Source organism: Protomyctophum bolini (genome assembly GCF_963924005.1).
Source record: "Protomyctophum bolini genome assembly, chromosome: 14".
NCBI classification, from domain to species: Eukaryota; Metazoa; Chordata; class Actinopteri; order Myctophiformes; family Myctophidae; genus Protomyctophum; species Protomyctophum bolini.
Genome location: NC_137875.1, coordinates 7853496 through 7868044, shown reverse-complemented (window position 1 = coordinate 7868044; position 14549 = coordinate 7853496). Strand labels below are relative to the sequence as shown.

The 14549-nt window shown below is 42.7% G+C and overlaps 1 protein-coding gene across 2 annotated transcripts; it reads left to right on the top strand.

Annotated features, from left to right (window-relative positions):
- Positions 1-205: 205 nt before the first annotated feature.
- On the top strand, positions 206-13898 carry slc22a15 (solute carrier family 22 member 15). 2 transcript variants are annotated; one of them, XM_080782534.1, is made up of 14 exons: positions 206-365; positions 1245-1382; positions 2537-2669; positions 3253-3417; positions 5232-5361; positions 5818-5878; positions 6597-6754; positions 6852-6992; positions 7663-7748; positions 8367-8475; positions 8972-9044; positions 10874-11029; positions 11421-11472; positions 11587-13898. In XM_080782534.1, the coding sequence occupies exons 1-14, from the start codon at positions 282-284 to the stop codon at positions 11664-11666; spliced, it is 1566 nt and encodes a 521-aa protein (XP_080638660.1). In that variant the 5' UTR covers positions 206-281; the 3' UTR covers positions 11667-13898. The 2 variants fall into 2 exon arrangements, with proteins under 2 accessions (XP_080638660.1, XP_080638661.1); XM_080782535.1 differs by lacking the exon at positions 11421-11472.
- The last annotated feature ends 651 nt before the right edge of the window (positions 13899-14549 follow it).

The following is a 14549-nucleotide window of genomic DNA, read 5'->3' as shown; positions in this document are numbered from 1 at the left end:
GTCTGGTGATGCATGGTGAATATTGGGAGTTTGATACCAAATCAATGAGTAACAAGGAGAAATGACAATTCAGGAGACTCCCAGTGTCCTGCAGATCTGGATCAAGGAGGGTTCGATTTCTCAAGTGAAACCTGGCAACACTGGGTGGGAGCAAGGCATGAAGGCAAGCCGTGACGCTTTCGGTTTCGTGATAATGAGTGAGTGAGTGAGAGCAGAACCAGAGCAGAGAGACCATCTGAGACCTTCTGGTCCTGCTCTTCTTGGAGGTTCTGTTTCTTGTTATGGATATAGATGAGGCTTACCAAGTGGTCGGAGAGTTCGGTTCCTTCCAGAAGAGGTCCGTAACGGTCCTGGTTCTGTGCCAGGTACGGAAACGCGATTTAAACGACACAAAACAATAACACGTTCGTTGTTTGTTGTGAGACAGAGAGGAGGAAGTAAAGTAAACAAAAAAGAAGATCTGCACTCTGTCTGCTGGGGGGGGGCACCGTCGTATGGGGAAGTATACGACCAGGCGCTTAGAATATACTCTACTATGACTTAGTTTTGACTCGACGCTGTGTGTGCGTGTGCGTGTGCTTGTGTGTGTGTGTGTGTGTGACTGTGAAGTACGTGTCACTTGAATGGTCAACGGTCAGGATTTCTGCAGTGATTGAGTGATTGATTGATTTAAATATTTATTAACAGTTTGCAGAATTACAGTACATTTCAAGCACAAACTCAATACAAAGACTGTTAACTGTGAGTGGACGACCCAATTAAGCATAACACTTGTTTACAAGAGGGTCCACCATGTTCAATTCATCAAAACATGAGTTTGGAAGTGCTCATGATTCCCTGCGTAGCCTACCACCTGTTTTGAAATTGCACATAATGCAGGAGGCAGCAGGACGTTGCATTATTGAAATGAATATGTCTATGGTGGATTTTTATTAAACAAAAACATTGCAGATAAAGGGTAATTCAAGCTTTTCGTACAGCTGCAATGTTGGCGAGTTACTGTTCGGATGCTTAGGCCTATGGGCTGTCAAGGATTGGTGTTGCAAGTTAACTCTAGATTCGAGATATTTTGTTTACAAAGCTTAAACACACCTCATTCTTCATCAAAATGTTCAGCGACAAAAACACAATCAAATCGTGGCAATTATCGTGACAGCCCTATTTGACCCCTGGTTTAAAATGTTTTTCTTTCTACATAATCAATTTGTCTGTCTTTCTTCCTGATGCTGTCCGTGCGTGCCTAGGTTTACATGGCCTGTCAGTCCATGCTGATCGTCCTCGTGGGAGCAGTACCAGAGTACAGGATCGACGACAGCCTCGGCCACCAGGATCTGAGTCAGAGCATCACTTTTACAGAAGATATCAAGTCTATTGTGACAGAGGTGACGCACGCACACACACACACACGCGCGCGCACACACACACACACACACACACACACACACACACACACACACACACACACACACACACACACACACACACACACACACACACACACACACACACACACACACACACACACACAGAGAGAGAGACAGCATATATTACAGACAGAGACTTATTACAAATTATAAAATCACTTGCATTTCAGGCGCACAGGGGTATGAATGTTTTATACTTAGCAGTATAATAATTAAAGTACAAATTTACATTATGTTTATAATCCCAGAGTCTCTTTATTAATACATGCAATGAAACACATTTTCTTTTATTGAAACTTAAAATGGCAGTCCGCTATCTCTTCTATTTTCCTTTGTCTTAATAATAATATTGCAACAAGGTCATGTGTGTAATCTCAAACACGAGCTGTGTGCGTCATGTGGCATGTGGTGAATTTAGGAGACCTTCGGTGTGGTCAAAACGGTACCAGGGGTCATCGCCACACTGGCTTGCGGTGGACATTTTTGACAAAATTAAAATTTTGCCACAGACATACAAAATGAGCGGACAATAATACCAGTAAGACGCGCAAACGCGGGAAGCAAACGCAGCTCGTACATATTTAAGTTAAGTTATTTTTAAGTTAAGTTTTTAACTCGGCCATAACCATATAAGGAGTCCCCAAAGCAGCTCCATATATGGGCACAAGTTGGACCATGCCATCACACTCATGTCACCATGACTCAGCCATAACCATATAAGGAGTTCCCAAAGCAGCTCCATATATGGGCACAAAAGCGTGACACACGGACAGACAGACAGACATGATCTGCTAGGTCTCACTCATAGTAAGTGCTCACTGCATTCGCAATTATCAGAAACACAAAGAGATAGCTCTTTAATGACCATAGCAGGTTTGTAACTCTGAGACCCCTTTTCCACCGGTTCAGTTCTTTTTGGTTCTTAGTCCATGAGCCAGAGCTCCAAAATTGGAACGTTAATTTAGAATTGAGTGTGCAAAACTATACCTATATTAGATTGTTATCACCATGAAACCTCCCCAGTTGATTACTAACACGAAGACAATGATTCTGTGTGTGTGTGTGTGTGTGTGTGTGTGTGTGTGTGTGTGTGTGTGTGTGTGTGTCCTCAGTGGTACCTGGTCCAGCATCAGGCCTATAAGGTGAGCCTCGCTGGCTCGCTCTTCTTCGCCGGAGTTCTGGTCGGGAACGTTATCTTTGGACCTCTCTCCGACCGGATTGGACGCAGGCCTGTCTTCCTGATAGGTTAGATTTACAAGTAACATACATATATTGTGTGTTCTATTATGTCAGAAATGCCATTATTTGCGAAAGCTGCAAATGGTGTTAAAGAATGTCTGTTAACAACATGAAACCATGATGTTGTAACGGGCGGACATTCTGCAAAGATAGTTGATCTCGCAACACGATCATGACTCGTTATGAGCTTTTGAGCATTTGGTGTAGAGAAGTGGTTTTCAAATAACAATTCTTCTACATTGTCCAATTGTGTAGACTTCTTGTATTGTTTAACATTATTTTTGTGTGATTGGCCACAGGGCAACCAGACTACCGGTTGACAAACCGGTAGTGACAAACTGCACATATGTGTAAATTGTACAGTGAGAGAACATACACCTTCCCTTCTTTCTTTCTCTCTCTCTCTCTCTCTCTCTCTCTCTCTCTGTTTCTCTCTCTTCCTCTCTGTCTCTCTCTCTCTGTGTCTGTTTCTCTCTCTTCCCCTCTCTGTCTCTCTCTCTCTGTGTCTGTTTCTCTCTCTTCCTCTCTGTCTCTCTCTCTCTGTGTCTGTTTCTCTCTCTTCCCCTCTCTGTCTCTCTCTCTCTACCAGGTCTGTTTTTTGAGGTGTTGTTTGGCTATGCCACGGCGCTGGCGCCCACCTATGAGGTGTTCGCTGTGTCTCGCCTGCTGGTGGGTCTGATGAACGGCGGCATCGGCTTGGTGTGCTTCGTGCTCACGCAGGAGTACGTGGGCAAGGCCTACTGGGCCATGACGGGTAAGGGACAGCTAATTCCTATTTAAAAAAATATATAAAGTCGGCAAGCAGTGTTGATTTTGTCAGTCCTCTGAATAAAATGTAATTTAGTTTTTATCATATTTTTGCCATCTGAAGTTTTAGTCTAGCTTGATTCGAGGCAGGGGCCCTGTCCAGAACAACCATGAGTCCGACCCACTCGACACCGGGCACTGCACTCCCTGTGGGGGTGTGGAACGTGTGTGTCGAACAGACAGACAGAGTCTACATATACGTGTACAGTATGTACATGAGATTAGACCTGTTTCACCTGTACAATGTTGACAGACGGACACATTATGTGTATGTACATAGATTATCCCTCTACATGTTGAATATTGACTTTAGTTATTTGTGCATTGCAAAGGCCCAGTCAGTCAGTACTGTAGTATTATGTTCAGAAGTTCATATCTAAATCATAAAAGGGCAAATCTGGGCTGTGATGTCCTCGAAGGTAAAAATGTGAAACGATTTTGCCTTGAGTCCATGTTGATAACACAATGCAATGCGTTTTGTCTGTCTGTCTGTCTGTCTGTAAACAACAAAAAAGGTGTGAATTAGTATGCAAATGTATCTTTTCATTGTAACCTCAAAGTACGGCCAGATTTACCAATTTGGCAGTTAAAACGGGCAACAGAAAGTTCTTGTGTTTGTGAAGAAAAGACCCATGCCTTGGACACTCCTAATGCACTGCAGACGACTCAACTCCTTACTAATACCAGGCTCTTTGTTACTACTGTCTATAAGGCTTTGAATGGTTTAGGGCCAAAATACATTTCTGATCTTGTACAATAATGATGAAACATCCAGGTCATCTGGGAAAGGTTCAACCATTTCATCCACTGGAGGGCAGTATTGGGCAACAAACGATCGCTATGGACTGCCATTTGTCTTTACAAGCAAAGATTCTGTTCCTTTTGATACTTACACTGACACTGTAGTATGATCAAGTAGGGCATTAATTTACCAAAATGTGGAGATATTGGTTCCCGCTCGATATATTGTACTCAATACTCAACCATACAGAATCGGTTCAAATAAAGTTTTATTGTCTAATATAAGTCCCGGATTGCAGCTACCCAGTACATAAATGATAATACATGGTGTTTGCAGTGGGCATCGCTCTGTTTGGAGTGCTTGGTTATAGAGCGTCTCAGTCCCGCCCCCTACCAGGGCCCAGGAAATGATTCCCCGTTTATTTTCCTCATAGACTTTTCAAAAAGTATTTATTTAAAGACCTTTTAAGCCTCGTACAAAGCCAACTCCAGTTGTGACAAATCATGACTACAAACAATTTTTTTTGGGCCCAACAAATAATTAGAAGAAAAAACCGGCAGGTTACAACACTTTTTTAGTTTTTCTTCTTTGTAATTATTTGTTTAGTCCAAAATATTGTGTTTGTTGTCATGATTTGTCACAACTAGGTAGCGACATCTTGTTGAATCGGGAGGTAGGTGAATCGCCCCACCCCTAGTGTTTGCGGTGGCCATTGCTCTGTTTGGAGTGATGGTTTTGGGTTACTTCAGGGCGGCAGTGGCTCAGGGGTAGAGTGGCCGGATGTTCAAACCCGTGGCTCGCCCAGAGTTGGTGTCGAAGTGTCCTAGAGCAAGACTCTGAACCCCTAATTGCTCCTGATGTGCAGGTTGGTGCCTTGCATGGTTTCCTCCTCCATCAGTGTATGAATGTGTGTGTAATTGGGTGAATGTAACTAACTATGTAACTATCTATGTAAAGCGCCTTGGATAAAGGCGCTAAGTGCACCATTTACATTTCAGCAGAGTCATACTATGTTTCAGGTACCCTGACCAACATGGTGTTCGCGGTGGGCATCGCTCTGTTTGCACTGCTGGGTTATTACATCAGAGCGTGGAGAGACCTGGCGTCGGCATCAAACTCGACGGGACTGCTCTTCTTCCTGCTGTGTGTGTGAGTACTAGAGAGCACACATACAATAAATTAAAAAAATAAATGTTTGAAGATGTTAGTTGGGGTCTAAAAGGAAATGCCATGTCTTTGTGACACAATTGTCAATTTTCTTTGTACATTTTGTGATGTGCATGTGTGCGCATGAATGTGGGAAAGAAAAAATAAGTGTGTGTGTGTGTGTGTGTGTGTGTGTGTGTGTGTGTGTGTGTGTGTGTGTGTGTGTGTGTGTGTGTGTGTGTGTGTGTGTGTGTGTGTGTGTGTGTGTGTGTGTGTGTGTGTGTGTGTGTGTGTGTGTGTGTGTGTGTGTGTGTGTGTGTGTGTGTGTGTGTGTGTGTGTGTGTGTGTGTGTGTGTGTGTGTGTGTGTGTGTGTGTGTGTGTGTGTGTGTGTGTGTGAGCTTGAAATTAGTGTTCTATTTTCTCTCCTTCACTCTCCTCTCCTTTTCTCTTTCTTCCAGTAATCTTCCAGAGTCTCCCAGGTGGTTGTATTCTCAGGGTCTCACAGAGAAGGCTGAAGAGGTGACACTCTGCTCTGCATATACTATTTCTAGAATGAATGAAGATGATATATAATATACTATCTTATAGTATATAACAAATGACTTATATTATTATTGTATTATTATTATTAAAATGTTGCCTCAAGCAATTTCCAAATGCTTCCATCATACAGTCAACTGGAGCAACGGAAGAGCTGTCATGAGTAAAATATAAACCGGAAGTGGAGACTCCTCCCCACTTCTGTTTCGTCTTCAAAGTCGCGCAAATCTATCCTAATATAAATAGAAATCATCTAAGCATATACAGCTTATTGCTTAGCAGAAAAGGAAATAAAAAAAATAAGCTCTAAAGATATTTTTAAATATATTTTCGTGAACGGAAATGGCAGCTTCCTTACTCGGATTTCAGGAGGTGTAGTTCCAGACTCTATATAGCATTCGGAGATTCTGGAATAGTTGTCTGGCTCCGCGAGACTACCCGACTGCAAACGACATGACATTGTCTTTTATTCCAACTCGTATGGCAGGCGAATGGCAACAGTAAAAACAAACAGGGGGGACCAAAACAAAGTGTCGCTGAAATAAACTGAAACACCTTGCTGGCATATTTTTTTTTATCATCCGGTCTAGTCCACGCTACAATTAGGAACACAGACCGGAGACCAGGCTTTCCTCCGAGGGGGAAAGTCCGGTGACGCGAGGTTACATATCTTCTTCTTCTGTGGTGGTGCCGTTAGGTTCTGAGCTACATTGCGAAGAGGAACGGCGTCACCGTCACCAACCTCACACTGAAGCGGGTGGGGGTCCCCAAGCCCGGTCAGCGTGGTAACGGGGTCCTGCAGCTGGCCATGCACCCCGTGCTGCGCTGGAGGACCGTGGTCCTCATGTATGTGTGGTGAGTACTTCAGCAGTCGGCTCTATCCAAGATGAACAAAAGGAAAGAAAGAACCTTTCCATTGGGGTCGTTCATATTCAATTCATCTGTGTGTTAGGTATGCGTGCAGCCTGGTGTACTATGGCTTAACCATGGGCGCCAGTCAGATGTCAGGAAGTCGTTATTTCAACGTTGCCATGTATGGCCTGGTGGAGCTGCCTGCGTACCCAATGTGCATCTACTTCATCAACAAACACTGGTTAGTGGCACACACTCTTGAATTACAAACACATCGTTTCTGTCTGGCAGAAAACTCTTTGTCTACACATGTTAACTTTGTGTGTTTTTTCATGAATTAACCCCCTACTTGATCATACTGCAGCATACTTAGGACCGCATTGGAAACAAGCTGTAAGCTTTTTTGCGTTATCCTTTTGATTATTGTGGCTCAGATGTATGTTACATGTATTATTTTCACTGCTTGATTTTTGGAGGAAAGAAATATCTTTCAAAAATAATGATGATAATGTATGGGGGAAAAGGGATATTTACTCAAGGTACACGACCCATAAAAATGTGTCCCGACCCATTGTAAAATGGTAAATGGTGCATTTATATAGTGCTTAATCCAAAGCACTTTACAGTACATGGATTGTGCATTACATTCATACACCGATGGTGGAGGAAACCATGCAAGGCTGGTACCAACCTGCACATTGGGAGCAATTAGGCGTTCAGCGTCTTTCTCAAGGACACTTTGACACTAGGGGAGCCCGTGATCGAACTCCAAATTCCATCCAGTCAATCGACATTACATTCTTCACCCAATGGTTTTCTTCCTTCCTTATTATTATTATTTTTAGCAAAGACATACATATGGCTTACAGTTACAACCTCTGCAGTCACAGCTGTGTGCCATGTCTCTGCAGGGCAGGAAGGAGGAAGACCATGGCCGGCTTCCTGTGTCTGGCAGGTTTAGCTTGTTTCTGCAACGTCATCATACCTGATAACTCAGGTACCTGTCTGTCTGTCTGTCTGTCTGTCCTACACTGTCTCCCCTACACTGTCTCCCTCTCAGCTGTCTTACTATTTGTCTCTCCTACACTGTCTCCCTCTCAGCTTTCCTACTGTCTGTCTCTCCTACACTGTCTCCCTATCAGCTTTCCTACTGTCTGTCTCTCCTACACTGTCTCCCTCTCAGCTGTCTTACTATTTGTCTCTCCTACACTGTCATCCTCTCAGCCTTCCCACTGTCTCCCTCTCCTATACTGTCTCCCTCTCAGCTCTCCTGTCTTTCTGTGTAAATATTTCTGTTATATATTGTGATGTGGTTTTCAATTTGTTCTGTAAGGGTCAAGGGACAAGGGTTGCCTGGGGTGTACTTTGATACCTTTTCAATGGCAGGAGTTTAAGACGATAAGATGCTATTAATCAATAGTATCTAAAGGGAAAAAAAACATCTGTACAAGCAACGGGTTCTCAACAGGTGGCCGTTAAAATGTATTTTAAATATCACTTACAGCAGTTGTTCTGTCACGTTTTTGAATCTGCTTAGAAGTGTGTGTGTGTGTGTGGGTGTGTATGTATGTTCTTGTGTGTGTGTTACTGAGTGTGTTCTTGTGTTTTTGTATAGGTGTATTGCTGAGTGCGACATCATTAGCGTTGCTAGGGAAACTCTTGGTCAGTGCAGCGTTTAACATTGTGTACATTTACACATCTGAACTGTACCCTACCATCATCAGGTATGTCATTATTACGGTAGTAGTCGTTTTTTCCCTTTTCTGTCAGGCAGAAAAGTCTTATCTACATATTTTAACTTTTTGTGTTTTTTCGTAAATGAGCGCCCACTACTACAGCGTCACACAAAAGTAGCAGATATGCAAGCTCACAAAGCAACACGGTTGAGCTTGTGGATCTGCTACTTTATACTTTTTTTTTAAAAGTTTTTGTGCATGATAATGCCATGGTTTAATACAATCACAAATGCATTGCAAAATACATTGAAATACCTGTTTAAAATGCATTCAACATAAAACCAGCCTTATGGCTGTCACGATTACACATTTAAACTGATGATTAATTGTCAAACAAATAATTGCAATTAACTGTGTGTGTGTGTGTGTGTGTGTGTGTGTGTGTGTGTGTGTGTGTGTGTGTGTGTGTGTGTGTGTGTGTGTGTGTGTGTCTGCGTGTGTGTGTGTGTGTGTGTGTGTGTGTGTCTGCGTGTGTCTCTTTCAGGAACGCTGCGCTTGGAGTGTGTTCCATGTCATGTAGGTTTGGAGGAATTATGGCTCCCTTTGTGCCCTCCATGGTAAGCGTGTGTGTGTGTGTGTGTGTACTGTACAGTATGTGTGTGTGGGAACACACACACGGAGGAACGCCTCGTGGTTACAATATTAACGTTTCTGGTTACTTATAAAGAGATTTGTGGCTAAAATTGGCCTAGCCAATTCTGCTTCTGGTTCATACGTCGTCTTCAAAGTAAGCTATCCGGCTGAAAAGACCTCAGCAGGGAAGGGACTATACAGACTGAGACAATTCTGGCAGTAAATTAATATCTGGTGGCGAGTGGCGACCGTTCCAATGTCTCCGGATAGAGCGTACTTTGGGGCGAGCATTCCTTTGTCTTTTGGAAATGAGTTGAAGAAACAAGTGCTAGCAGGTTGGAAGGGGTGGAGAAAAGTGTCAGGTGTGATGGGAAAGAATCAGCAACAATGAAAGGGAAGATGTACAAGACGATGGTGAGAACAGCTATGTTGTATGGTTTAGAGACAGACAGCTATGTTGTATGGTTTAGAGACGGACAGCTATGTTGTATGGTTTAGAGACAGACGGCTATGTTGTATGGTTTAGAGACAGACTGCTATGTTGTATGGTTTAGATACAGACTGCTATGTTGTATGGTTTAGAGACAGACTGCTATGTTGTATGGTTTAGAGACAGACTGCTATGTTGTATGGTTTAGAGACAGACTGCTATGTTGTATGGTTTAGAGACAGACAGCTATGTTGTATGGTTTAGAGACAGACTGCTATGTTGTATGGTTTAGAGACAGACAGCTATGTTGTATGGTTTAGAGACAGACTGCTATGTTGTATGGTTTAGAGACAGACAGCTATGTTGTATGGTTTAGAGACAGACTGCTATGTTGTATGGTTTAGAGACAGACTGCTATGTTGTATGGTTTAGAGACAGACAGCTATGTTGTATGGTTTAGAGACAGACTGCTATGTTGTATGGTTTAGAGACAGACTGCTATGTTGTATGGTTTAGAGACAGACAGCTATGTTGTATGGTTTAGATACAGACTGCTATGTTGTATGGTTTAGAGACAGACAGCTATGTTGTATGGTTTAGAGACAGACTGCTATGTTGTATGGTTTAGAGACAGACAGCTATGTTGTATGGTTTAGAGACAGACTGCTATGTTGTATGGTTTAGAGACAGACTGCTATGTTGTATGGTTTAGAGACAGACAGCTATGTTGTATGGTTTAGAGACAGACTGCTATGTTGTATGGTTTAGAGACAGACTGCTATGTTGTATGGTTTAGAGACAGACAGCTATGTTGTATGGTTTAGAGACAGACTGCTATGTTGTATGGTTTAGAGACAGACTGCTATGTTGTATGGTTTAGAGACAGACAGCTATGTTGTATGGTTTAGATACAGACTGCTATGTTGTATGGTTTAGAGACAGACAGCTATGTTGTATGGTTTAGAGACAGACTGCTATGTTGTATGGTATGACAGTCGCACTGAGGAAAAGACAGGAAGCAGAGCTGGAGGTAGCAAAGACTAACATTTTGAGGTTCTTTCTGGGAGTAACAGAGATCGATAGGATCAAGAACAAGTACATCAGAGGGACAGTGCATGTTCGTAGATAAAGCCAGAGAAGGTAGACTGAGATGGTTTGGACAGAGCAGGGATAGTGAGTATACAGTATGGGTAGAAGGATGCTGAGGCTGGAACTACCACTGAGGCAGGTGGGCTTGTAGATCTTCTCTTTTCCGGCTTTAGGCTCTCGTTAAAGAAATGGCAGTAAAATTGCAAACATGGCATTCCTGAACTTGCTATTGTAAAATGTTGACGTGCTCACATTACAAGTATAGTACTAACCTGTGTACGTGTGTGTCTCCAGCGCGCTGTGCACAGCTCCTTACCGTTCACAGTGTTCTGTCTGAGCGGTCTGTCTGCCGGCTGTGTGGGTCTGCTTCTCCCAGAGACCCTCAACAAACCTGTTGCTGAGACCCTGGACGACCTCTGCCCTGCCTACAGCAGGACCGTAGAGAGACAGGTAACAACCAAGACAAGACAAATAAAAGCAAAAGAAAGACATCTCCACTTTACTTCACGTACCGTATGTGCGTGACATTGCACAGCAGATTGATGTATAGCTGATGCATGAGACTTATTGATTGATGCAAGCTCGCAATGCATTTCCAATGGTAGTCACATGGTTTGACACAACATTTGTGTTGTATGAGGGGGAGGGGGGGGCAGTTGAAACACAGCCGAAAGCCGTACAACAAAATATGTTGTCAAAACATGTGACTTCCATTGGAAATGCATTGACACTTACCCTTTGTTTACATCTAGCATGCATCTAGCATGCATCAATGTTGAATGCTAGATCGAAAGGTGTGCGTGAGGCCTTAGTCTTCTTATTATTATTATTTTGCCCCTAGTGGACTGGCTACACATGGGATTGGCCTAATCTTTCTACTTCCAACATCTTTGGTAACGTCACCTCACTTATATTTTCCCAGAGCAGACCATGGGCACAGAAAGTTTGATTCTCCAATGCTTCTCTCAGAGAAATTCACCTCATTTAACCTGTTGTTGTTGTTACAGGTTCTCTTGCACGAAGACGAAGAGGAAGAGGAAGAGCAGAAATCAAACCAGAAACAAGACCAGTGACATCATCGTCCTAAACATGGCAGGACAGACACAGTAAAGACCATGTGACGGGACAGAAGTACATAGACACGGACAGACAGGCATGTATTGGGATAGGAGGACATACACACACACAGAGACAGACAGAGACTGTCACCCCTCCAACCATTCTCTGTACAGACCACCGCCAACAAAACAATCTGCCTCAAAACGTCCATCTCTCTCTAGGCTTTCATTTTGCCGCGGGATCAACGCCTCGTTCTTTGAAACCTTCAGTGAACTCTGACCTTTTTTACATGCCAAGATTCCGTCGTCATGCCACCAATGAGATTGCTTACATTCCGAACCAACGGACTGCCTTTTATCTGCATTTTATGAGGAGGATTTCCTTGAACACCTTGACATTCCTGATGGCGAAGGTGCCAAACTGACCAATAGGAAGTTCCTGGTACTACAGACGTTCCTCCGTTAATATTTTGTGTGGTTGAACAAACAGACGTGATTTATTTGTGCTTCTGTCTTTTTGCAGGAGAAAAACAACAACATGGGGCAGATTGGGAACCAAAACCCAGAAGGTTCCCGGTTTGAAACCCCCAAAACCCAGAAGGTTCCCGGTTTGAAACCCCGGCACCTCCTGACTTTGTGTCCAAAGTGTCCTTTTCGTTTCTGTCCTCCGCTATGTGTGTGTGTGAGTGAGTGTGCGTTTGTGTGAGAATGGGTGAATGTTACGCACATTTTGAAGTGCTTTGGATATATGCACTATACTGTAGAAAATTTGAAATGCATTGCACCAGTATTGTAATGTATGTCAGATGTGAAGTCCACATACCAGCTCTGACAGTGTGATAAACCGGTTCAGAAAACGTTTCCAATATGTGCTGGAACCGGAACGGATGCTGTGGTTTAAGTGGTTAAACGCGTACATTACATTTATTATGGCCCCTTTTCCACCAAATAAATTCGAGAACTGGTTCCATTCTAGATTCTTGGAACCATGACCGTCGCCTGACCGTCCGCGAACCGGCTTGCGTTTCCACCAGTTTTAAGCACACGTTTTAGACGCCCTTCTGTGGAGAAGGAGTCCCGAGTTGACCCAGGTTCGATTTCAGGCCTGGCCAGCAATGTGTTGAATGTGACCTAACTGAGTCAAACTGTCCAAGATTTCACGGGGGAAATTGAATCGACAATGGCAGACGCCAGGTGCCTTTTCCTTTGCTTTTTTTTTGCTATTTTTTTATGATTATTAAACAATGTTCTTTTTTTCCAGTTCTGAACCAACTTTTGACCGTCCCATCGCGCGTGTGCAAATGCTATATCGAATTAAACTGTATGTAGCTCACTGACATCACATGAAAACTGTCTCTACCATACTAACTTACTTTATTCCATGTTTGACAGGCATTCATTTCTTATACGTTCTGTTGGTGTCGGCAGTTACTTGAGGTTACTTGGATGATGTTACACAGTCAAATATGTCAAGGATGTTACACAGTAAATTGTGTCCTTTTGTAACTCATAGTGTACACTCTTAAATGAACACTGGCCCCTTTTCCACCAAAAGAACTTTGGTTCTAGAACTGGTTCCGTTCTAGAGTTTTGGAACACTCACGGGACTGCCCACGAACCGGCTTGCGTTTCCATCAGATTTAAGCAAAACCATTGTAATTGGGAGTCTCCAGTTGTCCCGTGTTTGATTCCATTGATTTTTCAGGGGAAATTCAATCGTCAATGACAGACAGTTCGCCTTTACTTATCATTTTTCATGGCGATTTTTTGTTTGCTTTTACCGTTGTTTCTATCACATCTGTAGCTTCTAACCTGTAGGATAGTGACACGCCCACTTTGGTCCCCAGTTCAGGGCAAGAAAAGGTATTATCTTTGTTCCAGTCCCGAATCAACCTTTAGAGTTCTGAATCTTATCAATTTATTTCCAGTGGAAACACTCTGAACTGTTTCAATTAGGTGTGGGGAAAAAGAACGGAACCTGTTCAACACCGGTGGAAAAGCGGCTACTGAATATTTTACCATGTGTAACAAAATATGACCAATACCACCAAACTATGAGCGTTCCATTTTTGTACCGGCCATATGCTTGGTGGTGAAGCAGTTAAAACACAGGTCTCAGGTCAGTTGTTAATTATTGCCTTTTGACTAGTGTATTGTGTACACAGTCACAGACCATTGGTAGGTTGTTCAAAGGTTTGTTTTATACAATGAATAAAGTGTCAAAATATGGATATGTGGCAAGTTGCAATAAATATGATTGTTGCCTAGACTGATTATTCTGTATAATCTTCTGTACATTAAATTCTAAAATCTGATTTGGATCGATCGGAGAGAGAATACTGTAGGACGGTGGAAAATTGTTTTTGTATCTTGTTTTTTTTTGTTTGTATCATTATAGTGGTGGATTAACCAACCTCGCGTCTCCAGGCTTTCCACCTCGGAGGAAAAGTGGTGGATGACAATTTAACTGACTCTTGTAACAAGTCCTGTTTAAAAAGGCCATGCATGATGAAAAACGTTGAAGTCCTCTGCTATACTCTCATATTTCAACGAAGGCATCACTGCAGTACAAGAGAAATCACATGCAGGTCCCAAATTCTTCTCTAACTGGGCTTTGGTTTACTGTCAATACAAGGTTGTGCTATAATGTACCTCACAAGGCCACAAACATTATAGTTCTTAGAGTTGACTGAAAATGTTGAGCATCTTTTATGGATTTTAACCATACAATTTGCACACTTGTGTAACTCAATGTTTGATATCAACGTGACAGCTAATATTTCATATCTTGTTGGGTGGAAACCACATATGTACAAAAACAAGTGTTATTTTCAGGATTCAAATTCAAAAGTAGCACATCCACAAGCTCAAAACGTTTTGAGCTTGTGGATCTGCTACTTCTGATACTCTTG